General features: G+C 52.8%; 1 protein-coding gene across 1 annotated transcript in view; it reads left to right on the top strand.

Moving 5' to 3' along the window:
* The window catches only part of Sorcs2 (sortilin related VPS10 domain containing receptor 2), a 361,028-nt gene that overhangs the window by 323,267 nt on the left and 10,156 nt on the right, over nt 1-27,605 (top strand). Inside the window, exons 9-21 of the mRNA XM_055624007.1 lie at nt 1,495-1,674; nt 4,107-4,253; nt 6,021-6,123; nt 7,321-7,397; nt 10,311-10,402; nt 11,196-11,303; nt 15,172-15,292; nt 16,341-16,474; nt 17,037-17,165; nt 19,119-19,290; nt 23,158-23,344; nt 25,597-25,730; nt 26,803-26,926. Coding sequence (XP_055479982.1) covers nt 1,495-1,674; nt 4,107-4,253; nt 6,021-6,123; nt 7,321-7,397; nt 10,311-10,402; nt 11,196-11,303; nt 15,172-15,292; nt 16,341-16,474; nt 17,037-17,165; nt 19,119-19,290; nt 23,158-23,344; nt 25,597-25,730; nt 26,803-26,926 — 1,708 coding nt within the window. The remainder of the gene's footprint in view (nt 1-1,494; nt 1,675-4,106; nt 4,254-6,020; nt 6,124-7,320; nt 7,398-10,310; nt 10,403-11,195; nt 11,304-15,171; nt 15,293-16,340; nt 16,475-17,036; nt 17,166-19,118; nt 19,291-23,157; nt 23,345-25,596; nt 25,731-26,802; nt 26,927-27,605) is intronic.

Here is a 27,605-nt window from a genome sequence, read left to right as displayed (position 1 = left end):
TGCGGGAACGATCCTCACTTTCCACCAAGTTCTGGTGGATCTGCTAGCGGATGGGTGTTGCCTCCCTGGTGGACTGCAAACTGGCCACCACCCAAAAGCAGCACACCCTGCCTCCTGCCCACTGCCGTCCCATCTCGCATTTGGGAGTGAGACCCGCATACTTCTTCCTGAGTCATAACCCCTGTTTGTTCATCATCTCTGCATGTCATGTTTACGTCTGAGACGTGGGACCCAGAGTCTTTGCCTGTGGAGTTCTTCAGTGGGGATAGATGATAGTGCTTCATATACTGAACCCCTTTTCTATAAAATTCCACCTCCGAATTTTTTAAGGGTCTGCCATGTAGCCCAGGCTGGCCTCAAACTCATGGTTCTCCTACATCAACCTCTTGGGGGTTGGGTACCATGCCCAGCTCAGAAATGCCCTTTTGGATACATGGCTGAGGGTACAGACTGGCAGTGAGAGGAAGAACCAAGTACCATCACTCAGGATGGTCCAGTGGCCCCCTCATCAAAGGGACACAAATAAGAACCACTTCCTTAAAGTGAACATATCCCAAAGGGCATGAGGCACGAAGGGGAAGGGGGTGTCTTCATGTTAGGGCTCCCTACATCCTGCCTTCATCTTCCGCTCCTGTAGCCTGGAAACCCTTAGGCAAAGGCTTGGAGGATACAGGGTGAAGTCTGTTCAGCTGTGAGGTGGGGATGTCCCGATGCCTAGGCACAGTGTCCCCAGTCACAGCCTCCCTGACTAAAGCCTTTCTGCTAGTCTGCACAGGCCTGGACAAAGGGCAAACATGGAGCTGAGGTCAGCCCAGCTTTGCTTTTCACATGCTGGGGCTCTTTTTCTGAGTTGTTCAGTTGTTTACAGATTCTGGAGGCCTGTGCTGATTCCCTCAGAGCTACCTGACCCACTAGGGGGAACTGAGGCTTGGAGCCATCACCTGGGCTGCTTGCTGTTCTCCCAGCACTTTTTGTCCCATGGGGCTGAGGGCTGGGTGAGACAAATGGAGTTTGTGTGTAGGGTGCTGTCTGACACCTAAATCAAGTTCTTTGTTTCTGAAGCTCAGGGCAGAGGTAGGGCTGGCAGCAGATCCCACATTTCAAGCAGCAGGCAAGCATTTCATGAATAGGTGCTGGACAAATAAAGGGATGCTTCACTCCCCGGGGGAGGGGGTAGCCCAGCCTTGTACCTACCACTCATTCTGACCACATGGTGTTCTCAGGGGAGCCCTTCCTCGTTGTACGGAGATGGACAATGTCCAGTGGTGATAGGGAAGAGGAGGCATCCCCAGGCTACCCTCCAACCTCGTGTTGAGGGTCCAACCACCATTTCAGAGGCGTGACATGAATCAATGGAGGTGAAGCCACTTGCCCAAGACCACAGGGCTAAGCATGGCTCACCGGGATGCCTAGCTTGATCAGCCTGCCTCCAGGGCGGTGGGGAGTGGGGGCTGAGCCCCAGGCTGCCGTGTCTGACAGCTCCTCGGTCCCCAGGACCTGCAGATCATCAGCACGGATGAGCAGCAGGTGTTCGTGGCCGTACAGGAGTGGAACCAGGTGGACACCTACAACCTGTACCAGTCGGACCTGCGCGGAGTGCGCTACTCACTGGTGCTGGAGAACGTGCGCAGCTCGAGGCAGGCGGAGGAGAACGTGGTCATCGACATCCTGGAGGTAGGCGCCAGGCAGGGCAGGAATGGCTGCTCATGCTCCGCCTCTCCCTTTCTTCCATCTTCCTCGCCAGGGGCTACAGATACCGGCAAAGCAGCAGATGTTTCGGGCTTTAGGATGTGAAGCCGAAGCATAGGGGGTTAAAGACAGAGAGGGAAGCTGGTTTACTAATGAGGTGGTTGAGCCAGTGTTTGCTAATGAGAAGGAGATTCCTGGTGGGCAACAGCTCAAAGACTCTGGACCAGTCTTTTAGCATGCAAGGCTTTCGCTGTGCAAAGGAGCCACGGCCAGGTGTGCTTCGAGCAGCTATCCGGAGACTGGGAGAGGCTCTCTACTCTGTTCCTCTCCTGCCTTGTGACTCCTCTTTCCACTCCCTGTCCCGAGAGCTGGAGTCTGTCACATCTATACTGTCTCTCCTACCAGTCCTCACCCCTCCACATAAATTGTCCAGCCTGACCTGCTAGGACGTGGCCCTCCCTTTCCCTGCCTGAGATGACAGCCCCTGCCTCACCCCTGCTGGGGTCCTGGCCTTACCTGGCCCCACACAAACTTCCAGGACTCCCTCTCATGCCAAGTCACCGAGCCAAGCTTCTGGCATCCATACCAATGCTCTCCATTGGTGAGAGTGGCTCCCTGGTCCTCAGGTCCAATCCCTAAGAAGTCCATTAGGCACATGACATGGACAGGCCACTCACAATCCTCTCTTTTCTCTTGTGGGCACTGTGGCTGGAGGTGGCAGTATTACTAAGCTCATGTGCAGGTCAGAAAACTAAGGCTCAGCAGATCCTCTTCCACCCCCGCCCCCACCATTCCTTTGAGACAGACCAGATCTGTGGAGGAATAGCAGAGTTAGTCACAGTGTCCACCAAGATCTTCCCTCACACCCTGCCCCAGGAGCCCTGCACTCCCAGGCCAGTGGGGACAGCCATAGGAGATCCACTGGTTCTTCTGTTGGATGGTGAGTCTGGCTCAGAGGGTAGCCCTTGGCAGACAATGGGCTTCGTCCCTGTGAGTGGGAGGGGACCTCCCAGGTGGAGGCAGCCTCAATGTGTCTCCAGCTGTCAGCAGCAGTGTGGAGCCATTATCCCCAGCAAAATGATGAATGCAATCATTTGTTTGTGAGGAAAGCCCATTTGTCAGTGCTGCCTCCCAGCCAGGGCTGCGGAGGGACAGTGCCATTCTGCAGCCCTCCCCTAGTCCTCAGAGGTTGTTTCTGCAACCTTTGAGCACTGGAGCCCTCAGAGACAAGGCCGTTGCCCCAGGCCGGGGTGAGCAGCGATAGATGGGAAGGTGCCATGGACAGTTCTGACATGGAGAGGTGCTGTCTACCCTCTCCACGACCATCTGTCCCACACACACCGCCTGCCACACTTGGGGTTCCACCCTCGCTCACTGGTAAAGATTGCCACACATGCTGGGCACCTCCAGCCCACCATGAAGGAGGTGACTTCCAGCAGTGCCCTTAAACCCACGCTCTCACTGGAACACAGTGAAATGCCTTTTGACAAATCGACGTAGGAGTCAGGGTGGGCCTCTTGAAGGAGGGGTGCAGAACTGAGATGAAGCAGGAGCAGGAGCCAGCTATGTGAGGAAGCAGTGAGCTGAGCCACCACAGAGACTTGTCTCTAGAGTTCTCAGTAAAAGACACAGTCGTCTAAGACCCGGTCTTTTGAGGAGTTTTGTATAGACCATACTGTATAGAAGGAGAAGTAGACATGCCTCTGCTGTGGGGCTTGGATGAAAGGGAGTATTCCTGTACCTGTCACACCACTCTGAAGTGCTCAGCGAGTGACTCCAAGTCTTTGTCAATAAGGAGCTTGGGAATAGGGTGTTCCTACAAGGGCGCCACTGGCTTTAATGTGGTGGAATGCCTGGCTCTTGAGCTTTCTTATGAATCGGCTCTGTAGCCACCCTTGGATGTTGTAGCCTCACCCGGGAGCCTTGTAAGACTCCTTGAGAAGGAGAGAGATGAAGACAGAGTGGAGCCCTGTCAGTGCATGCTAGAATAAACAGGGACTTTCCCACTGTGGTCAGTTGGCTTGGGGGGGGGGACAACAGTGAACTGTGGGGGCCCAAAGAAAGCCAGAAGTATTTGCTGTGGCACAGGACCCACCCTGAAGATCAATAGTCACAGCATGTGAGGGGATCCTGGGCTCCAGAGTGGGGGTGAGGAAGGGAGGAATCTTCTCATAAGGTACTGGTCAGGGGACCAGGTCCCTCCCTGGCATCTGACGGTCAGAGGTCTTGGGTAAACAGTTCAGCATCCAGCTCACCCAGACCTGGAGTAGACAGACCTTTTCCCATCTAAGCCTGGGACCAGTCTCCATATGTCAGGGTACAATCAGGGTGCAGCATTCTCAGTAGGGAGCAATGCCTGGCCACTGTCACTCTGGGTGATCTGTGGGGACCTTGTGGTCCTTCTTGTGACTCTTCAGGTCAGAGGAGTGAAGGGAGTCTTTTTAGCAAACCAGAAAGTGGATGGCAAGGTGACAACGCTCATAACCTACAACAAGGGCCGAGACTGGGACTACCTGAGGCCACCCAGCACCGACATGAATGGGAAGCCCACCAACTGCCAGCCGGTAGGTACTCTGCCTTGTCACATGCCCCCAAGAGACTGGCATAGGCGCCATTGCCAGGATACACCTGAGGCACATAAGCCACCAGTTTCTGCTAGGCATAAAGATGCACACAAAGCGAAACATTGGCATCATTCTTGGCATTGAAATTACAGTGTGAGAAACTGCCCCCAGTGGAGTCTCTCACTCATTCTTAGCTCCACAGCCCTTGTCCAGATGTCCTCAAGCCAGGGAGTCACTAACTTAGGTTGGCATCTGCTGTCCACACCTGCGTTCTTCACCAGGCTAGTGCTGGTGTGACGTTGTGGTGCTAGCCGAGGTTCAAGGGACAGGAGGAGCAGTGTCTTCCAAGCCTGCTTCTACACATTGCTGAACGTTATTGAGGGCTGTTGTGTGATGGCGGGAGTGTATAGAGTAACAGGTGCCATTAAAGACACCCTTTTCCAGAGTCAGCAGGTGGTCATGAGTATGAGCTGCCCAAAGGAGCAGCCTTTGCCTGGGCAGGGATGGATACTCTCTGTCCTGAGCTCTCTGTTCCCCTCCACTCTCAGGCCTCCTCTTGGAACCCACTACAGATGTAAAAGGCCCATAATCTCTGCCTACCTGCATGAGGAATGAATCACCTGCCATTTACAAAAACCCTCAAGGGTCCAGAGCTGCTATGAAAGGCTCATTTTTGTATTATCTTTGGGGAAGTTAAGCCACATTAATCTGCCAAAGCAACTTTCAGCTAAAAGAGGGTTCTCTGCAATTACGAAGCTCAGTGAAGAGGCAGCCTCGGTGAGATTTGTGTCCAGGGGACCCAAAGATGATGGGATGAGGAGAAAGTGGCCAAGTGGTCCAGGCAGGCAGAGAGTGCACTTGAGACCAGTGCAAAATGCCTGGAAACCAGTGGGCCATAGGTACATCAAATGACAGTCGGAAGCCCTGGCTCCCACCTGAGTGCCTGTGGCCTCCATCCAGCTTGGAACAACATAGACTGACAGGTGACCAAGCCTAGACCCCCATGCCTGACAGTGTCATCCTCTCAGCCACTGTGGGCTCAGGGTTCAGACGGCAGTGGCAAAGTTCCTGAGAATTCAGGGATGTAAAGTGTGCCTGGAGTCGTGCCACCCAGGAAGAGCTGGAGTCTTTGTCATGGTCTCAGTGCATGTGTTGACATTGTCCCTGAGACAGGGACAGGCTGGTGGGACTTCTCTGCTAACTTTCTTCTCTTACTTTTGGTAACACATTGACTCCTAGTTCCCTGACTGGCTTGGCTGGGGATGTCTCCTTCCAGTCATGGGGAAATAGATACACTTATATAGTGGAACAGTTGATTAGATCTCTTAGTCTGTGTGTGTGTGTGTGTGTGTGTGCATGCATGTGCGTGTGATAGCATATGAGTGCACATTTATATGAGTACATGCCAAAGCCAGAGGTTAATGGAATACCTCCCTCAATTGTTCTCAGCCTTCTTTTTTGAGACAGGGTCCCTTCCCTAAACATGGAAGTTAGACTGGCTGGCCAGAAAAGCCCTGGAATCCCCCTGTCTCCACTCCCAACCCCTTGGTCTAGGGCTTCAGATACATAGAACCATGCCTAGCCCTGCTGGACATGCCAGTGGTCAAATTCAGTTCTTCATGCTTCCCACCCTCTAGTCATTCCCTCAAGTCACCCTTACCATTCCCTCAAGTTACCCTTTCACTGACAAAGGCCATGGGGCAGCTCTGGCCACAGACCTGGTTTTCCTGGGACACTCCCACATGCTGACAATGCTTTCCTCCCCAGCCGGACTGCCACCTGCACCTACATCTGCGCTGGGCAGACAACCCCTATGTGTCAGGCACAGTACATACCAAGGACACTGCCCCTGGCCTCATCATGGGTGCAGGTGAGTGGCTACAGTAGCCTTTACAACCTGAGGGAAGCTCTTGTATCATGGATGGGAACTGGAGGCCATGAGCCTAGGGGACTATGCTGTGTCCGTTAGAGGTAGTGTCATCTCCTCTGAGGAGACTTGACACCCCTGGAAATCCCAAGGATGAATGTGGGATTGGTAGAGGGAGGGTTAGATAGGAGGATGGATAAGTTTATGGCTGGATGGGCAAATGGATGGGTAGGCACATAAATGCGAAGATAAATGAGTGGGTGGGTGGATTGAGAGGGGCTAGGGTGGGTGGATACATAAGTGGATGGGTGACTGAATGGATGAATGGGAAGTGAGTGGGTGATGGGTAAATGGTGGATGGGTAGATTGATAAATGGATGGATGGATTTGTAGGTAGATGGGAGTTGGATGGATAGGTAGGAAGAGAGGTAGGCAGGCAGGTGGATGACAGTCTATCCAGCTGGCTTATCAAGAATTTCCTTGATACAGGCCATGGTGGGATTCTGGGGAAACAAGGTCCAGTTGGTGAAGCCATATGTGTCCCGTGCTGTGAGCCTACAGAGCTGTGCTCCTCACTGGAAGCCCCATCCCTTTTGCAGCAGCCCACATGGGGTAGCTGCTCTGGGCTGGGCTGGCCTGCATCTTATGGGATACTGTCTACCTGGAGATGACCCAGGCCAGGGCTCACATAGCAACTGTGCCCTCCACAGGAACAGAATGTGCACCTGCTGTGTGCTTGCCTTTTGCCCAGACTCACTCTGCCCCTGCCCGCCCCTGCACGTGGACTCCAGGGCACTGCCCCCAAACACACACCCAGCTCTCATCTCTCAGGGACCACAAGCCCATGCTGCCCCAGCTGGCTCATGTCCTTCGGCCTGACCCTGACCATCATCACACATTTTATCCTCAAGTATCACCCGTGGGCACTTGGTAACCCTTGAGCCTGTCCACCTTGAAGCTAAGGCTGGAGCCTTGCACTGGGCTCAGTTGGGTTGGGCTCTTTCTGCCCAGAGGGGACCAGCTCAAGCCCTGCAGTCACACCAGGGACACTGTCTGAAAAGGAAGGCAGACAGGGACTTGCTTCAGGTGACTATGGTAGAAATATAAGCCTTGGCATAGTTTCCTTTTCTGGAGACTTTCAGACCTCAGTCAGGGGATGTGCCCAGTCTTAGAACAACATGGTCTTTTCTATTGGGTCAGGTAACCTGGGCTTGCAGCTGGTGGAGTACAAAGAGGAAATGTACATCACGTCGGACTGTGGGCACACCTGGCGGCAGGTAAGGTGACGAAGGTACCTAGTGTTCTTCAGCCGCCCCCGCCCCCACAACTCTATCTGTTCTGTACCCCTTCTTTTGCTCTCTAAACTCCTGAGCCAGGTGTCCTTCCTCAGAATCTCAGCCTCATCACTTCAGGAGCAGCGTGAGGCCTCTGCTGAGGGCTAGCATTCGTCCAAGGGGTGGGGCCAGTCGGTGGGGTACCATCTGCCAATGCTTTGTGGCTTCTGCTGGACATATGGACCCTAGAAACAGTTCACAGCCAGGTGTGTCCCTGCGGACGCCTGAGAAAGGGGACTGAGGACCACGTGGTCACTTCCTACTTGGCTTTGCACGTCTTCAGAGGTAGAGGTACAGACAGTGGACATATAAATGAAAGAAAAGGATGTGAGGGGGTCAGGTTTAGGATCCTGGGGACATCCCGAGGGTTGCCGTAGCGAAGGGGTGTGGCCCAAGATGACAAAGGAAGGAAAGGAAATGAGGAAACTGCCTGTGGGAGCCATCCTCTCAATGGCAGGACCCGGGGCAGCCCCCACTCACAGCTACACATGGACGTCAGACAGACTGGTTAGAGGGATGCTGGCTGCTATCTGCCTGTAGCACAGGAACAGTGGAGGATACCAACAAGTGGGCAGGCAGGCCCCACAGAACCCATGACAGTTAGAAGCTGCAGGTTTCCATCCCATGCATCTCTCAGGAGAGCCCTGACCTATGAAGGGGACACTGGTTGCCCCTCTGGGGTGGGCAGGATTCTAGCTGTGTCAGTCTGCCAACTTCACAGAGAGGTGATCTGGCTGTAAGCACCAGTGCCCAACTGCGTGCATAGCGCCCAGGTCATCTTCGCCATGCCTGGACATGCAGCCACACCCCCTGAGAGGCACCGAACACTCCTCCCTGCGTCAAGGCGGGAGGCCGCTGCTCTTTCAGCAAGATGCAACAAGTGAGGCGTCTGCAGAGGGCAGGAGAGCTTTATTGCATTTCAATATTTCTATTTTACTGAAGCCACTCCGAGGTTCTTAAAGGTCGCCACCTGTCCACCTTCATTTTTGGCAGCACTGAAGGGCTTCCTTACTTTATAGACATTTGCTTAGCTTTAACTCCGAGTCCTCGGGATCAGTGTTACAGGGCAAGGTTCCCTGCCCGAGGACAGCAGGGTTCACAGGTGAGACCCCCTGATGGAGCAGCACGCACACGCATGTATATGTCAGGGAGAAACAGGTGCATACAGCAGTTACGGGCAGTTTTAGCGGGAGAGGAAGACTGTGCCACAGGGGCACTGAGTTATCAACAGCTCCAGACCAGTGGAGCATTTGTGGTGTTTCCTCCCTGGCCAGAGAGGCACTGACGGAGAGAGATGGGCCAGAGAGCAGAGAGACACAAGCTTTCCCGTGGAGTGGCACACACTTTAAGCCAGGAGACCCCAGCCAGGCCTGGTGACACTCCCCTGTAACCCCAGCATCTGGAAGGCAGGGAAAGGAGATTCTTGTGCAGGTTAAAGGCCACCCTAGTCTGCAGAGCAGGATCTGTCTCAAAATCTGGATAATAAAAGACCCCAAGCTTCCTGGGGTGACCAAGGATCTCACCAACAGCATTTGAAGACCCTGCTAGGACTCTGAGGGGAACAGAGAAAGGCTGATCCAGGAATAGGTCTGTGTCCCCTCCCAGCCTTGCACCCCAGGGGCTGCTTAAGGTGCGGGGGGCCACAGCATGGATGCTGTCAGAGGCTTCCTTGGCAATTTTCCTGATGTTGTCTCCAACCAGCTTACTGTTGGGCCTGGTCTGCAGGAGTCAGGACCTTTTCCTCTCCAGCCAGGGCTGATGTGGGTGGACCACACCCATCTGGAAGCAGCAATTCAGCCCTTTCTCTTGCCTTACCTAGCTTGGACTATGTCTATTCCTCTAGAATGCTCTACAGTGCTCCTCCCTCCTTCCTTGGCCCAGGTCACCGTGCTATAAATGGAAGCATTCATAGGGGCCAGCCCACTGAGGTTTTGGGTGACAGCTAACATTTTGGTTCCAGGACTCTTCTGTAATCTCCTGAGCCCAGGCACCCATAGCAGGAGGCACAGCAACCACTACCTAGAGGAGTGGGAGGATGTGGCCCAGACAGCATGGCCCTCACTTACAGTTTCTGAAGACGCGCTCTGTACCCCATGTGTGCCAGTGCACTGAAGTACCCTGGAGTGACTCAGGGCCACACTGGGCTCTGCTACCCTTAGCTGTGAGACCTTGGCATAACCTTACTGCTGTAAGCCCAGCTTCCTGTAAGATGGTGCTTTTCTACAGCCTATGGCTGTGACCAACATAGTTGTCCCTTCTACGTGGACCCTATCAAGATACTTTTGCCCCCCCAAACTCTCAGTGGGCATTCATTCATTTATCCTCAGAGTATCCATTCATTAATTCATCCATATGGAAGTCATTCATTCATGTATTCATTGACATGCCAGCGCCCCAGGGTCCCAGCTCAGACCTCCACTGAGATGGTCACAGAGGCCTCCCAGTAGCTCCCTGGCTGGAAGGGATGATGACACATGTAGATCAGTAAGGCTGGGCCTACTGAAAGCCAGAGGTGGCCACATCTACCTGGTGTCAGAGGTAGCCAGGATCCAGGCTCTGTCACTGCACCCCACATAGGCCTGGAGCTCATCCTGAACCTAGCCCTGAACATACTGTGCTTCCCTCATTGCTGGGCTGTTGGCTGACCTGAGTTCCCACAGGCAAGATGGTAAGAGTGCACACTATCGCTTCCTCCATCCCTCAGGGTAGAGAAGCCGCCACTGTGCCCCAAGCCCCACTCATCCTTCCTGTGCTAAGTCAGGGGTATAAACGGGGTGTTAGAGAGCTGGCATCCCTCCCGGCTAGGCTCCGCTGGCCTTGTCAGCGTCTCCCCTGAGAGAGTGTGTCACCCCACAGGTCTTCGAGGAAGAACACCACATACTATACCTGGACCACGGTGGTGTCATTGCCGCCATCAAGGACACCTCCATCCCCCTGAAGATCCTCAAGTGAGATCATGGGCCAGAGGGTGGGCATGTGGGCAGAGGGCACACAGCATACCAGAATAGTCCCCTGGGAACCTAACACTGGGGTGCCCCCAGAGATGGACCATGTTACCCACAAGATTAACAAAGAAAACACAGCCTAATCAGGGTAAGTTGGAGAGTGGTGAGGGCTGAGGAGTCCAGGAAGGCACCCTAAGTATCAGCAAGAACATGTTGGCTGAGGAATGGGGCTAGAGTGTACAGACAAGGAAGCCAGTGAGTGCCCAGGTAAGAGCTGCTTCAACCAAAGCTTCAGATGGCTAAAGGACCCACTGACAAATTGAGGACAGGGTAACATTGGTGTTTAGGAAACAGAGCTAGAAAACTGCCAGGGAGCCAGTGTTATTTTAGTCTGAGAAAGAGCTGCATATCCTGGGAGGTAACGTCACTGTCATATTGGGCATGTCACTGACAGAGGAACCATGAGCTGGGCTCAAGCCTTGCATGCTATTATTACTTGATGTTTCTAAGGCTCAAATGTCCCTGCTATTCACAAGGAGCAGTGCCTGTGTGGAATCCCAGCAATATGTCTAGGGCCCCAGTCTGTCACATTACTGATTAGTCGGGGACGCTACCTGGTGCTGCCAGGTATCTGCTGTGGGCTCACCTGAGAGAGGGAGGTTGTGGTCCAGCTGTGGCCTAGCTGTTGCAATGGTCCCAGAGCTAGCCTCTGTTGGACAGGAGTCAGGCCTGGGGGTAGACAGACATGGGAAGGAGTAAGATCATCCCGCTCTGTGGACACTGGTGCCTTTCACAGGTTCAGCGTGGATGAGGGCCACACTTGGAGTACACACAACTTCACCAGCACCTCAGTGTTCGTGGATGGGCTACTGAGCGAGCCAGGGGACGAGACGCTTGTCATGACGTGAGTGTGTGAAGGGACATGGGTAAAACAGGAAGGGGGGAGGAGGCTGGCTGTGTCTGGTCTCTGAACTCTGAGGTGGGCTCAGATTGAGCCTCTGCTTCCTTCTGCATGCCTGTCCCAGGCTAGTGACACCTCCTCTCACCCTGCCCAGGAGGAGGGGGCACTCCATCCCTACCCAGGGTACTGACTGGCTAGGAGTAGAACAAAGCTTCATGGGCCAGGCCCTTGCCAGTGTATGCTGTTCCTTTCTAGCTGACGGTAGTGAAGACAGTGCTTGGCCATGTGGCACAGCTAAGGTCCTGAGGCCCAACAGGGTTATGCAGTGGGGACCATGTTTGATGCTGGTCCTGTGAGGCAGGTAGACTGGTCCCCTTCTCATAGACTGGTCAGATAAGGTGACCTCACACTCAACCTAAAATGGCTCCTGACATCCTGGCAGGTGTAGCCTTGCTGTCTATGGCGTGGTGTGAAGGGCCAGCGGGGCTCTTAGCGGCTCAACATTCCACCTTTGTCTTCTGTGAGCTCAGTGGATGCTCTTACAGATGTCCGTGTGGAGAAGCCCTGAGAGAACATGACTACCCCCCATTCCTACTTCATACTCACACCTGTTGTAGAATAATGAGTTTCCCCATGTCCAGTGAGGTCATGGCTATAAGGTTGCCAGCCTGTCTCCACAGAGCAGGTAGCACTGAGCACAGCAGAGACATGAGGCCAGGCTACCCGTGTGTGGAGAAGAATTCTGCCCCTTCCCAAAAACTTCTACCCTGTCTAATGGTTAAAGTGCATGTATTGAGCATCTACTGTATGCTGACACTGAGGTCCCAGGAGAGGTAGCTGTAAAAAAATACATGGACTGGCATTAAGGGTCTCTGAGGAGAGACAAAGGAGAGAAACTGCTATTGTGTCCCCCAGCTCCCCACCAGGGTGGATGGGGACTGCACAGGCCATCAGATTGAGTGGCATGTGGCCTTTAGGGTACCTGAAGATGAGCTCCAGCTAGGCTAGAGATAGGGACAGCCTCGTGGGCATGAATGAAAGATAGGGTGGGTGGGCAGGCCTTGCCTTCCCTTAGACATATGAAGTGAGGGGGTCACAAAACCATGCATTCTTCCTGCCTCCTAAGAAGGTGGCCTTGCTCCTCTTCCCTTCAAGAGCCTTGTGTCTGTTTGGGCTCTGCCCATGAGTGGCCTTGCATGTTTGACCATCCTGAAACCCCAGGAAGGGGTCCCTCAGTCTATGTCACTAACGTGCCTAGCTGGGTAGCACCTGATGTGTGGTTGAAGCTCAGTAAACAAGATTTCAGTGAAGCCATGCATACGCGTGACAAGAATACAGCAGCAACCTCCCACATGCCAAGGAGGGCCATTGAGTCCTATGAAGTGTCCACGGAGATCCACCGAGCATCCATGACCCCTGTGGAACCCCACAGAGCATCCCAGTACCCTGTGCAGTGTCCATAGCCCCCTGGAATTCCTGCTGAACGTCGATGACCCCCGGGGGTAAATGGAGTTCCTCCCCCACAGTCAGGCTGCAATGAGAAAGCCCTCTGTGTCACTGGCCTCACAGCCTCCTCCCTGGTGGCCAGCAGAAAGCCAGGGCAGATTTTACTGCAGGACACAGTTGGTGTGTGCTTCCTGGAACAGCTGAGCACCAGGCATGGAAAGCTATAGCTGGCCCAGATCTCCCTCTACCTGGCTGCCTGAGAGGCGGGCAAGTTGTTGCTGGTCAGGTTCTCCATGATGCTGTGATCTTCCAAGGTCCTGGGGAGGCTTATGCCTCATTCTGTGGACTGTGCCCTTGAAGGCTGTGCTTTGAGACGAGAAGGATGGTCAGGGGTGTGGTGCTTTGTATTTGTCAAAAGAAGCAGGTGAGGAAGTCTGGCTCTCCTCATCTGACTGCAGCCCGGTCCTTTGAGGAGGATGGACAGTTTGCACAGCTGAGCCTGCAAAGCAACAAGAGGGCCTGGCAACAAAGGTGACAGCCCAGACAGGGCTCTCAGAGCTCCAGCAAGCTGGCATGGTTCCCAAGCCTCAGCTTTCCCTGTCCAGGCTTGACTATGGGGGCACCTTCTGCCCTGAACTCCTTCGCTTTTTTCCGTTTCCCTCACTTCATCTTGTGGTCTGCATTTTGTAGCCGATTTGGGACATTAGTGCTTTGTGTAGCCATGGTCCTCAGATCCCGTCTGGTCCCCAATGCAGCTTTCATCTCTGCAGATGGCATTTCATCCAGGGAAAGAGGCAAAGTTCACAGGCAGGCGCATTCACGTTCTAGGGACATTAGTGCTTTATGCAGCCATGGTCTTCAGATCCCAGCCTGGTCCCCAATGCAGCTTTCATCCCTGCAGATGGCATTTAATCCAGGGAAAGAGGCAAAGTTCACAGGCAGGCGCATTCACGTTCTAGGTTTTTAAACATCTCCATAAGGTTCCCATGGAGCCTTTCACAAAGCTGCATCTTCAAACACCTTCCAATTTCAGTGGACACAAAGATCATTCACGTGCCTCAGAGGGGACATGGGCTGGCAGAATGAAAGCTTTTCTGTCTGAACCTATAGCAGGGCCCCGCCCATATGACACCTTGGTCCTCATTCTTCACCCAGAGGTCATATCTATGATCACCTTGTCAGGACATTGTTCACAACGCTGCCCAGAGTCGCCTCCAACAGCATAGCACAGGGCAGAGGGTCCTATCCCTGGGCTGTACTATGAGGACTTTCAGCCTAGCAGGCCTGTAGGCTGTACCCAGGGCTAGGGCAGAGCCAGAAGTCCAGATCACAGCATGGCCCATATTTCCTGCTCTCTGCCAAGCAGCCAGTGGCCCTTTGGCCTCTCCTACTAGGATCACTCAACTAGTCAAGAGATCCTTACAGTGGAAGCTGAGGTCTGAGCTTTCTTTATAGACAGGAACTAGCATACAGAGAGTAACTGGACCATCCTGCTTCTCTGCTTGAACTGAGGATGCAAAGTTTGGGATGTTTAGGCTAATTGGTTATATGTCCCAGGCCAAGTCTCAAAAGTGTGAGCTGCCAGCCCCACGTACCAGGAACCATCCTGGATCGGTTTCTTCCTTGCTCTATTCCATTCTGAAAGTCTGGGATGATCACCATGCATTCCTCACAGGATGTGGTGAGCCCTAAAGAGGACAGAGATGTGGGAACCCTCTCTAGCTGTCTATCAAGGTGACGATGGGGTCATGACATCTGAATGGCAGGTTCCCCGAGACAAGGCCACCCATGTTCTGCAGAGCATTTGGATGGGAGGAGGGGAAGCCAGTGTGGGATGCTGGTCTCAGATCACCAGGCTGAGCACACGTAGCCTCCAGATATCCCTGTGCTTCCCGTGTGTCTGGCCTCGCCTCTCTCTGCTCAGAGAGATGCACTGTACTGTCACACTCATCCCACTGTCTAAGCCTTACAATGCTTGTTATCTCTCTGGAGTGTCAGCCCTGCCTGGGGTAAACAGCCTGGAGCCAATCCCACATGGTAGGCAGAGGGAAGCCAGAAGAAAGGCAGGGAGATGCCAGACAACACTGGACATGGCTCCTGCCCACATGAAGCAGGTGCGAGTCCTGGTGTGTAGACTATGGAAGGGTCTATAGGAGCCATGAAAGCAGGGAGCCTGTCCATCTGAGAGCCTGTCCACCTGAGAGCCTGTTCCTGGTGGATTGCACGCACCAGTGCAATCAGCAAGCCGCAGACAGCGATCCCTCTGAGGGATGATAGCATCAGGCCAAGTGCCAATGGAGAGCATGCCACATCATTGAGTCCTTTGGGGTAGTCATAGTCGTTGGTACCGGGAACCTGAGTGGTGGCATGTCTGCACATCAGGGGAGAGTCAATCTAAAGTGGCTTTCCTTCTTTCTCACCTCAGGGTCTTTGGTCACATCAGCTTCCGCTCTGACTGGGAGCTGGTCAAGGTGGACTTCCGGCCCTCCTTCCCCAGGCAGTGTGGTGAAGATGACTATAGCTCTTGGGACCTCACTGACCTCCAGGTAGGGCAGGCATAAGTCTCTTTTCTCTTTCAGGGAATCTCACAGATGCCAACCTCCAGGCATCTTCCCACCCAAGGATTTTGTGGGCCATCCTTGTACCTGTAGCTGCTCTGATCTGTATCTCTTCATGACCCTAGAGTCTGCAGGGCCTGAGCGCTACCCTCAGCCAGGTCCCCATGATAGAATTTGGGACAAGAAATGGGCAAAGACTATATGACATCAGGGTCTGGGACCATCCTATGTCATAATTCACCATCAATGTCTAACCCTCACACCTTGGGTTGAACATGAGGCCCCATGTCAGCTCCTGGAGGGTGGTATAGGGAAGCTGACACTTCAGTGGGTACCTAAGGGAGCTGCAGGTGTGATTTATTGGCACTCGCTGAAGCCATGGTCAGCCTGGAGGGCTTTATTAAAGACCAGGGAAGGTAGAGTAGCAGGTGGAGATTTATAGCCAAGGATGATGGAAGACTCCTGGATTGAGGAGACACCTGGATTCTGACTGAGCCACTAGCTGGGACAGTCTCTGAAGCCACCCAGGGTCTGGATACCTTTGTAAGTGGAGCTCTGATGTCGAGAGTTCACAGATAGAGGACGGTCTGGCTTGTGACTCAACAGCCCTCTGCAAGAAAGTACTCAGATGGGCCTAGAGAACGTTCCAGAACTGCTACAGCTACACAGAGTTTGCCCCAGTCTTGCCCCATCACTACCAGGGGATCCTCTTTTGGGGATCAGGGTAGTATTGCTCCAAGCACAGCCTGAGAACCTACTGTCTGTCTACATGAGCCCTCCAGGCATGGCTTATCCACAGACCTTCAGAGACCTGGCCTCTATTGGCCCAGATGTTCCGTGACCACCAAGAGCCAGTCATTATGCTGAAGGTGAGGGAAACTGGACCAGTTGACTGGCATGTCAAGTTCTTTTGGACCTCAGTTTTCCTGTGGTTTTCCAGTTTTCTAGCTGCCACCAGGGCAGGGGACAACAAGACAAGCTGATGACAGCTGTCACCATGCTCTGTTGGTTCCTCACCCTGATGCTCCTTCTACAGGGTGATCACTGCATCATGGGCCAGCAGAGAAGTTACCGGAAGAGGAAGTCCACATCCTGGTGTGTCAAGGGGAGGAGCTTCATATCGGCGCTCACATCACGCGTGTGCAAGTGCCGGGACTCTGACTTCCTCTGGTGGGCACTGCCCCTCCCTCCTGGATGCTCTAACATCTTTATATCATGAGGACCTTGTCCTAGAACCAGGGAAGAGGCCACAGTGTTCTTTAAGGCCTCGTCTCCAGTCCCACACTGCCACCTCTACCTTAGCTACACTCACCTGTCACCTCTCCTCCCCCTAGGAATTTATTCCCCTCAAAGGCCCACGGCCTTATGACAATGTAGTCGGCAATGGCACCACCCTCAACCTGCCTCACCCCCTCTACCCTGCACCCCACACTCAGGCCTCCTGTGCCTTTCCCAGGGCAGCTAGTCCTGGCTGCACAGCCACTCCTTGCTTCTCTCTCTATCTCTAGCATCCTTTGAGAGTCACCCTCTTGCCACAAGAAACCCTCCAGGCTCCACTTCATTTTTACCCCCCTGTTCTGGAATGGAGCTAGTATGTTTCATCTGTCCTCCTCTGGAACAAACTTGTCCATGTCCCTGCAGATGGATACATCTAGACCTGTGGCATAAGAATCTCCACCTTGGCCATCTGTCACCTCTAATCTCACCTTTTAACCCAGCTTTCCCTCCCCAGTGACTACGGGTTTGAGCGCTCGTCTTCCTCAGAGTCTACTGCCAACAAGTGCTCCGCCAACTTCTGGTTTAACCCTTTGTCCCCTCCTGAAGACTGTGTCCTGGGCCAGACCTACACCAGTAGCCTTGGGTGAGTACAGCCAGCAGCCAGCTAGCCACACATCCATCCAACCACCCATCCATCCATCCATCTATCTACCCACCCTCACAACCATCCATCCATCCATCCATCCATCCATCCATCCATCCATACATACATACATACATACATACATACATCCCCGCACCCATCCACCCATCCACCAATCTACCCACCTTCACATCCAGCCAGCCCTCACCCATCAGCTCCAGGAGGAGAGCCCAGACATTCCCTATACTGTGCTTCCAGGCAATCCACAGCTTAGAAGTTGAGACCATGGTCCTGGTGCTCAGGGCTGAGCAAATCACCAGACTGACACAGTGGCCCACAGGTCACATTGAGCTCTTGGGGCTAGAGTCAGGAGAAAGCTCCCTTGAGTTGGCACAGTATAGAGAACAGGTGGGCAGCAAAGGTCCCAAGGCTTCCAACTGCTGTGTGACTGAGACCTCAGGGCAGTCTCACCTTTCTCTGGTTCCCTGGGCCTTTCACGGCCATGCTGTGATGGTACCTGAAGCCTGAAGCCTGTGGGACTCTGCTTAAACAAACCTTCCATGTGGAAGCCTTGGTAGATCACATTCCCAGCCTCTCCTCCCCACCCCTCAGGCTTTCCTTTCTGAAATACTCACCTGCTGGGCCTTAGCTCATGACACACTGTGAGGCTTCCTGCAGTCTGCTATGTTGGCTACAAGCTCTGCAGGAGGGGGAAGTGGCAGGCAGACCCTTCTCCCCACTGAGGGGGTGGGACTGAACACACTGTTTATAACGTATTGATTTCATGTAGAAATAGCAAGCACATAATATCTGTGAGCTTTCAGCTTCAGCAGGGTCCACAGCCTCCATGTGATGGGCCTATTCCCTTATCCTTTGTGAGGGATTCCTTATTATCTACCATGGAAAGCTGGAAGAAACAGAGGGCCAGGAACTGAATGCTTTCACTTTGGTAGTACGTAGCCTGACATCTATCAACTATCCACTCACTTATCTACCTCCATCCATTTATCCATCCATCCATGCATACATGCATACATAATCCACCCATCCACTCTTCTACCCACCTACCACTTCCATCTACGTCCTATTCGTCTATTCCTTCTACATAGCCACCCTTTCATCCACCCATCTACCCAACCACAAGTCATCTATCCACCCTCCCACCTACCCACCCACCCATCCACTCATCCTTATACCATCTACCTATCCATCCATTTCATCCATTCCCTGTTCATCTATACATCTATTTGTTCCATCCATTTGCCCATTTATCTACCTACCTCCCCACCCACACACCCGCCCATCCTCCCACCAATCTGTCCATCCATTCTTCTGCCTCCACAAATACCCATCTTTCTATAGTCATCTACTCTTGATATTGCTCCTGGCTGACACTTCAGATAAGAATCGTTGCTTGCCAAGCCACGGTGGGGCTGCCAAAGAGACCATTGTGCCACTGTTGGATGAGTGGGTGGATATATGGGTAGTGGATGGGTGGAACCATCCCATGAAGAGCAGCATGCTTGCTTATGGCCACCCAGGAAGCCAAGGTCCAGCCCATCTCAGCCACTCTGTGCTCCACAGTTCTCAGGAAGACCTTGACTTTAGACTGCCTCTTTCTATCACCCCTTAGCAAACACACACACACACACACACACACACACACACACACACACACACACACACAAAACAAAAGCATTTTATTGCTGTGGACAATATGATCTGGCCATGGATGCTTCAGCTCTCCAAAGCAGACCCGTCCAGCCAGTCCCTCCATCCTGATGTGCAGTGCTCTCGGCTCTAACTTGGACAGAAGCAGCCATGAGGTAGCATGGGGAACAGGCAGCAAATGGGGCTGTAGAGATTGGAGCCATGAGTGGCCTCCGGAGAGGAGACCATCCCTACCTATCAAACCACTTCTGCTCTGGACCTGAACCTCCCTCATCCACCCAGGTACCGGAAGGTGGTATCCAACGTGTGTGAAGGTGGTGTGGACCTGCAGCAGAGCCCGGTGCAGCTGCAGTGTCCCCTCACAGCACCCCGGGGCCTGAAGGTGAGCATCCACGGAGAGGCCGTGGCTGTGAGGCCTAGAGAAGATGTGCTCTTCGTGGTGCAGCAGGAACAGGTGAGCATCATCCTGGACTGTCCCTGGAAGGGCAGCTTCAGCCAGGTACCCAACGGTGGGGCTCTGGACAGTTTGCAGCATGGCCAGAGAGGCCAGCCTGGCCCTGAGGGTGGGGCCACAGGATCGAAATTGGCCTCTTGGTTCAACCAGTATTGGAGATGAAACAGATACAAGAGCAAATGTGTATGTCAGATAGTCAGCAGGAAATGGGCTCCACATCGCACATGTATGTACCTGTGAGGGCATAGATGTGTATATGTGTATGTGTGTATGATCTTGTGTTTGACAAACATTGATATGAAATTGATTCCTTCCCACAGGTGACACTGAACTTATTTTATTGATTTTTTTTTCTTCTAATGCTAAGGATGGAACCCAGGGCCTTATGCAAACTAGAGAGACACACTCTTCTCCTGAGCCACACCCTCAGCCCAGCACTAAAGCAACTTTAAACTTCTAATTATACCGATTAGTTGATCTGGAATCCCAACAAAAGCATAAAGTATTTTTTAAATGATTTGTAATCACAATCCAGGGATAATGCCTTCTGTATGTATTTAAGGATAGATATAAATACAAGTTTATATATATATATATGCACACAAATATATATATTTTTCTCCGCCCAGTCTCCCACTCATTCTATTTTTACTTCAGAACAAGTGTTACATTTTTTTTCTGGTTTTAAAAATAATATATGCTCATTGTAGTATATTTAGGAAACACAAACACACATATTTTTAAAAGCACCATGGACATAAATATCACCCAAAATCCTGTTCCCTGAGGGAACTGTTAACTTTTCTGTTTCCTTCTGGTTCCTATAAACCTAACAGTTTACGAGAAACAACCCTGTGTCTCTGCTGAAAAAGGCAGCTAATGATCCCTGCAAGAAATGCAAAAATGACCGTTGGGAAAAATGCTCAGAAAACTTAAAGGAGGATGGAGAGCCCCCCTTCTCCGCAGGGCTCTGGGTAAACCCCACTCACAGAGGCAGAGGGAGGGCCCCCACTTTCCCCCAGGATTCTGGGTAGTCTCCACATCACAGGTCAGCAGGAGTGCAAATCTTCAGCTAACGGATGTGAGGGAGGGCTAATGTGGATGAACCCGGGACGATGCATGCTATACGCAAACATTTTTTAAAAGGTGTCTGACTTTAGAAGTGTATGACTGGCCTCCTGAAAACAGGGAAACTGAGGCCACGGAGAACTCAGACCAGCCACGCTAAGCACCTCTGCACCAGACACTGTGTTAACTGTTGAAAAGCGCTCGTGCATTGTGCACTCATTCCAATTTATAGATGAAGAAACGGAGGCACAGGCAGCGAAGTGACTCTCTCAAAGCTGCATGGTAAAAAGAAGCAGAGGTGGCATTGTGTCCTCTGGAGACCCACCTACTGTCCCAAGCAGACAGTAGCCAAGTCTGTGGCCCCCAAGCACCCTACCTCCACCGCCCCCGGAAACACAACCACCCACACTACCTCCCAGGTCCTCTGACTGGTTGAGACAGCCCTAAGGTTCATTTGAGCCGCCAGACAACCCTGCCTCAGGGCTGCGTATCTCATATCTCGGACTGTGTTGGGATGACAGGACAGAGCCCCTAGTCAGCTTGGTCAGACAGACCCAGCAAAAGCTCTCAAATTCCTGGCCAGACAGCCTGGAAACATGGCCCTCTGCTGCCCCCTAGAGCTTGATACTAGGACCTACAGCACATCTGGGTAGGAGCCTCTGCTGGGTCAGGAGGACAAGAAGACAGAGCATCTTTGGAACCGTTGCTGGGCTGCTTGTCGGACTCAAGCTGGAGCGGGCAGAGTTGAGGGGAGCAACACAAAAAGGCCTTGAAATAGAGGCTTCCGGGGCAATCCCAGCCTGGGAGGGAAGCGGGTATGAGCATGGGCCTGAGGGTAGGCATATGCACACTTACACTGTGACAGACTCCCTTACACACTCATATACACTCACAGGCACAGTATGCACTCCTTAGCTACACACACACCTACTCTCTTACTCATCACTGGGCTCGAAAACAATGTTGAGTGTGAGGAGCTGGAGTCTACTAAGAATTCACAGCTTTGGGGGATGGAGGCCAGGAACAGACCCGTAAGACACCTGCCTGCGCTTGACAGGTGCAGAGCAGACTCGGGGAGGCGGTGTCTCTCCATCAGCAACAGCACCTCCCCCCCCCCCCAGACCTCAGACAGGAACCCCAAAATAGACCACACACCTGCATAGGAAGTGGGAAGGTGTAAACTTTTAGGAGCCACGTTGAAGCCAGCCCAGAAGCGCAGTCTGGGGAACTTCAGCAGAAATGGGGCTCTGAGCCACACAATGAAACCTTGACATGTCGGTGACATCTCGATTTGGAGCTGTTGAGAAGATAGAGGCAGCTACGGATGGGAGGGCATCTGGGAAGAACTCCCAGGCACTGTAGCCTTAAATGGGAAATAAACACGAGGGGACACTGGCCATAGCGGGCTCCACAGGTGGCAAGCAAGTGGACAGGAGGACGTACACGAAGGTGTGAACTTTGAAGGACGGGGACTTTAAAACCACAACCAGACACCCACTTCTTGAATGCTACCCAGAACTCTCCCCTTCATAAGAATCATTTGGGTGTGGACATTTCCCTCGCTTCTCACCCAACCCCGCCAGGAGAGCCATAGACAGAGAGGCCACTTCCAGAGTCTGGATGCCTGAAAGCCTCAGTCTCGCAGCCTATACAATGGACACATGTAGCACCATATATGCTGGGTCCTGGGAATGCCCCATCAAAGCCTCTGGACGTTGTGGGCATTGTGGGAGCTCCTTGGCTCATGGCTGCCCTTTCCAGGGTCTGCCTCTGTGTCCACATAGCCCCCACCTGCTGCCCAAACAACCAGGGTTTTCTCTCCAAGTCTCCTACCCTCGGGTTTCTTGCACTCCATGCCCCCATGAGACCTACTCTCAATGACCTGAATCTGCAGGCTTATTTTAAATATCTATTTTGGATCGTCCCAACAGACATGGATTTTGGATGACCCAGTATAGCATATTCATAGAGAAAGTTAAATGAACCTGGATGGTGGTGGCACACATCTTTAATCCCAGCTCTGGGAAGGGAGGCAGAGGCAGGCAGATCTCTGTGAGTTCCAGGCCAGCCTGGTTTAGAGTGCCAGGAAAGCCTGGGCTACACAGTGAAACCTTGTCTCAGAAACAAGCAAACAAGAGAAAGCTCAATGAACATGGTTTACATTCAGGTGCCCTTGGCTTTTGAGGTCTGAGGGGTGTGAACTAGGAAGACTGCTGATGGCTAGTGTGGGGTGAACAGGCCGGAGAAGAGGGCATGGAAGGCAGGCGGACAGCGGAGGGGAACTTGAATGTGGATGAAAGTGAGGCTGGGAGCTGGGGTCAGCTAGGTCACAGGAGCCCCTTCTTGCCTGCCCCACACAGCTGAGCCTCATTCCTGGTGTGGTGTGGGATGAGATGAGAGATGGGAAGCCGTCATGTCAAGAGACAGTTGTTTTCTTTGTTGTGTTTCCCTGAAGAGACATCATGCCAAGCCTTCTCCATCTGCATGTGACACCCCCACTTTCCTGTCCAGTTCTGTGGCCTGGCTCAGGCTCGGGGTTCCCCCTGGGCCCCACACAGCCTTCAAAATGCTTCTCCAAAATCTCACCCATGCTGTTCTGCTCCACGGGACCTTCCTTGGTCCCGTGAACCATCTGCCAGCTCAGCCCACTGCAGGCTGAAGCCCTGAGAGGAGAGAAAACCTCTTCTCTGTGGCCTCACTGAACCAACATCTGAGGGGAAGAGGGAGAGGGTGGGCATCTCATGTTGGAAGCCCACCAAGAGAGTCACTCCTAAGTGACCCCATGGCATTTCCCTACAGGGTGACATCCTGACCACGAAATATCAGGTGGATCTTGGAGATGGCTTCAAGGCCATGTACGTGAACCTCACTCTGACGGGCGAGCCCATCCGGCACCACTATGAGAATCCTGGCATCTACCGCGTGTCTGTCAGGGCTGAGAACATGGCGGGCCATGACGAGGCTGTGCTCTTTGTCCAGGTCAACTGTAAGTCCACCTATTCCTTTTCTTGTGAAATGGAGAGCCAGGGCTTTGGGGAAGCACGGTGAATCTTGTAGGGTTGGTTCAGCTCCTCAGGACAGTTAGGCCACGGACAGAAAGGCAGGTGGGCTGGGCTCAGTGGTCCCAACGGTCTTCATAGAAGTAACGGTGGGCATGGTAACAATGGCGGTCATGGTGATGCAAGCAATGGTAATGACGCTAGTAATAGCGATGACGATAGTGATGACGAGAGCAATGATCGTGGCAGTGATGACAGAGGCGATGCTGCGGGTGGTGGTGATGATAACAGTGAGAGCGCTAATAACAAGGACGGTGATAGTAATGATGGCGATAATGGTGGTGATACTGGTGATGGTGGCGCTCTCGCTGCATTGATGATGGTAGTGGTCACAGCAGCGGTGGCAAAAATGGTGATGCTGGTGATGATTGTGGTGGTGGTGGTGATGGTGATATGATAATGGTGATGGTGATGGTTGTGATAATGGTAATGAGTGTGATGATGATAGTGATGATGGTAGTGACAGTGGTGGTGAGTAGATTAGCTATTTTTATGTGGATACAATTGTAATACCTGACAGAAGCACCTAAGAAAGATTTGTTTTGGCTCACCGTTTCAAAGCGGTAATGTCTATCAATGAAAGAAAGATGTGGTATCATTCAGAGCAATAGCAGCATGTGGGATTGAGGGGCTCCTCACATCACAGTATAGGAGACAGAGGATGAGAGCCCCTCAAAGGTCTGCTTCCCGTGGACTGCGTCCACTAGCTAAACCCACCTCTACAGGTTCCTCGGCCTCCCTAAAGAGTGTCTCCAGATAAGACATGTAAACTAAAACCAGGAACCTAAGGGGGATATTTTAAATTTAACCCATAATGTTCTTCCTCTGGCCACAGAGGTTCACAGTTTACATCTCTAATGCAAAATGCATTCAGTACAGCTTCGTGGGTCACCATGGTCTTGACAGTTCCAATGGGGTTCAGAGGTCTAAGCCCAGAGACTCCGTTCAGACCCACAGGAACCTCTTAGCGGCCCTTGTAAAAGGCAACCCTGCACTTCCTCTCTACAGTGAGCACTGCCACCCTGAAACAGGATCCAAACAGGACTGAGGCACAGCAAGGAAACACGGAGTCCCATAGCTGTGTGTAGCCCCTGCAGCGTGTGGTGGCATCGTGGCTTTGGCCGTCCATTTTAGCTCTCTCTCTCTCTCTCTCTCTCTCTCTCTCTCTCTCTTTGCATTCACTGCAGTTTTCTCTACAGACGCTTCATGTTCCCCCACCCCAGGTCTCCAATCAGTCTCAGGCCTCCCCCTTGAAGCTTTGTGAATTGCCCTGTCAAGGTAGCCCTGAAGGGAATTCAACCTCGCCATGTGCACATTGCCTGGCTTAACAAACGTTCCTTTAAAATCTGAGTACAAGTGTCCGTGACCCTATAACTCTTGCATCCTGCATGCCCGAAAACCCAGTACTACTTTTCCAAATGCTTTTCACAGAGCAGTACCAGAGGCTTAAACTTGTATGGTCAGATTTAGCGAGAGCAGCAACCCCACATACCTGCTAGCAGTTTCCTGTCTTCGTGACTTTTGCTTCTCTGTGAGCACAACACCTGACAAGAAGAATCTGGCGGGGGTGGGGGGAGACTTACTTTGACTCAGACTTCCAGATGGGTTCACTCCATCTTGGTGGGAAAGCACAGTGTAGTTCATGGTGAGGGAGTATGCGATACCAGAGGCTGCTCAGACCATGGTGAAACATGGAGCAAAGAGTGAGATTTCTGTCAGGGAACAAGCGTTTGAAACACGATCCTGCAGAGACAGTTTAGATTCAAACCTTAACATTGGTAGTAAGGTTGGGGATGGTAATGGTGACGGGGAGGGTGGGTAGAGATGATTGTGATAGGTGAGTGGTGATAGTGGTAAAAGAAGAAGAAGGAGGAGGAGGAGGAGGATGTGGGGTTGCTGATGGTGGTGATGATGTTGATGGGTTGTAGTGAGTGGTGGTATTGGTGATGGTGGTGATGATGGTAATGGTGATGATATTGGTAGTGGTGGTGCTGATGGTTATGGTGGTGCTGGTGATCATGCTCATGGTAGTATTTGATGATGATGGTGATGATGATGGTACTGTTGTGATGGTCGTGATGGTACCAATGGATCTGATGGGGACAATGCCTAGTAAGTAGCCACTGAAAAGTCCTGTGCCTCACTGTCTCCTAACCCTGAACTTTTGGGGACTCTTCAGCTCCCCTGCAGGCCCTCTACCTCGAGGTAGTTCCTGTCATTGGCATCAACCAGGAGTTGAACCTCACAGCCGTGCTGTTACCCCTGAACCCCAACCTCACTGTCTTCTACTGGTGGATCGGCCACAGCTTGCAGGTGCGCCCTACGCCCCTTCTCAGTCACCCCCTCCCATAGAATGCCATCTGGTGTGTCAGGTGGGGCAGGGTGCTGCCCTGGGAACCTGGCATCTGGGCACAGTGTGGAACCCCTGAGAGGGACCGGCCCTGGCCTTCCTTCCCTCAGTACCCACCCAGAGCACCTAAAAGGCCCGTGGCTAGTCCTGGGAAAGACACGGGATACAGATAGAGTAGTTGCCCGGAAGTTCAGGTGTGACATGTGTCACAGGAGGGCTCAGGGGAGGCTTTCTTTAGTGGAGTGGTCAGGGAAGCCTTCTTGGAAGACTTCACTGGGAGGAATAGAACTTGGCCTCACTCAGAGGGCTGTGATGTACCACTGTGGTCCATGGGAGCCACCAACAGTTCTTGAGCAAGAGATGCAATGAGGCAGCAGAACATGTGATGAGGGGGCAAGACTGTCCATCCTTAAGACCTTTGGAGGGGGATCCTTTCCTCACTCAGGGTGCAGTAGCCCTAAGCCTCCACAAAGGGCTAAAAGAAGGGAGGGGCCTTGGGCACAGGGTCATGTCTCTTGAAGTGGGAGGCTTCTAGAAGAACCAGGTGCTCTGTGTATCCTTGCCACCCAAGCCCCAGCTCACCTCCCAGAGCCTTGTTTATATAAGGTTAAACCACCACCTATCCATGATGAGGATGGCTGCCTCCTGCCACTGGCCAGGGCCTGAGCTCTTACTGTAGCCGGGACAGTAAACAGAACTGAGATGAGGCACAGTGCCTGAACTTGTGGCTGCCTAGCAGACAACCAAAAGGCTCTGTAGGAGGCCACAGGCAGCTTCTAGATTCTAGAGTCTAGAAAGATGTGTCATGCTATGGAAGCAGGACATGTTCCTTGTCCAGCTTAGAACTAAGGCACGCTCACCCACCCCCATCCCACCTCCCAGACACTGCCAGTGAAGAAGCCTCCAGCCACCCACTTGCTGATGAGAACCAGGACCAGCACAGTCCCAGTGCGTGGCCCTGACAGTAGACCAAGGGCCAGTGTCTCCATAGCACTCCATCCTGCCAGTGAGGTCTGACCCTGCTTGTGCCCACAGCCTCTGCTTTCCTTGGACAACTCAGTGACAACGAGGTTTACGGATGCCGGGGACGTGCGTGTGACAGTGCAGGCTGCCTGTGGGAACTCAGTGCTGCAGGACTCCAAGGTCATCCGTGTGCTAGGTGAGTTGTCCCCTGATGCTTTACACAGGCCAGTGTGGGCCTGTTCCCTCCTGGATGACCACAGGTTGCAGAGAGGAGTCCAGGTAGATTCGGGTTCTGTGACTGGCTATGTGGTCTTATTAAAGTGTCCCAGACTCTCTGGACCCAGTTTCCTCCCTCTATGAAGTGAAGTGTCTCATGAGACTAGTGAGTCTGTTGGTCAGTGATCTAACAACAAGGACAGGTGAGCTTCTGTGTCGCCACCTCCACAGGCCTCTCCACTTACACCTGCCACTCTGAGGATGGTCCATAAGAGGACCTGGGGATGGTCATCACTTACCTGGGCTCCCCAGGGCTGTCGTCTCCTCAGTACAGTACTGTGACTGAAGGAGAACATTACCCCTTCAGCACATCTGAAACTCACTTGTCTCAGGAACACCCTCTAAAATTGACTGCAGCCATCAGTCACATTAGGGGCCTTCAGGGTGAGAGATGAGGCTGCCCTGAGCTGGTCCTCCCTTCACTGTGGACCTGGGGATGCCCACACCATAGAATATTGGGCCACAGTTCACAAAATACTGTCCCCTGAGCCCTCTGCCCAGCAGAGCTGTTTCCCACTCTGTAAGAGAGAAAGGAGAAGGAAGCCGGGACAGGTGTGTGTGTGTGTGTGTGTGTGTGTGTGTGTGTGTGTGTGTGTGTG

Source organism: Psammomys obesus, unplaced genomic scaffold (genome assembly GCF_907164565.1).
Source record: "Psammomys obesus unplaced genomic scaffold, mPsaObe1.curated_primary_1811, whole genome shotgun sequence".
Lineage (NCBI taxonomy): Eukaryota > Metazoa > Chordata > Mammalia > Rodentia > Muridae > Psammomys > Psammomys obesus.
The sequence above is the reverse complement of the archived record's forward strand: the minus strand, read 5'-3'. Positions and strand labels throughout refer to the sequence as shown.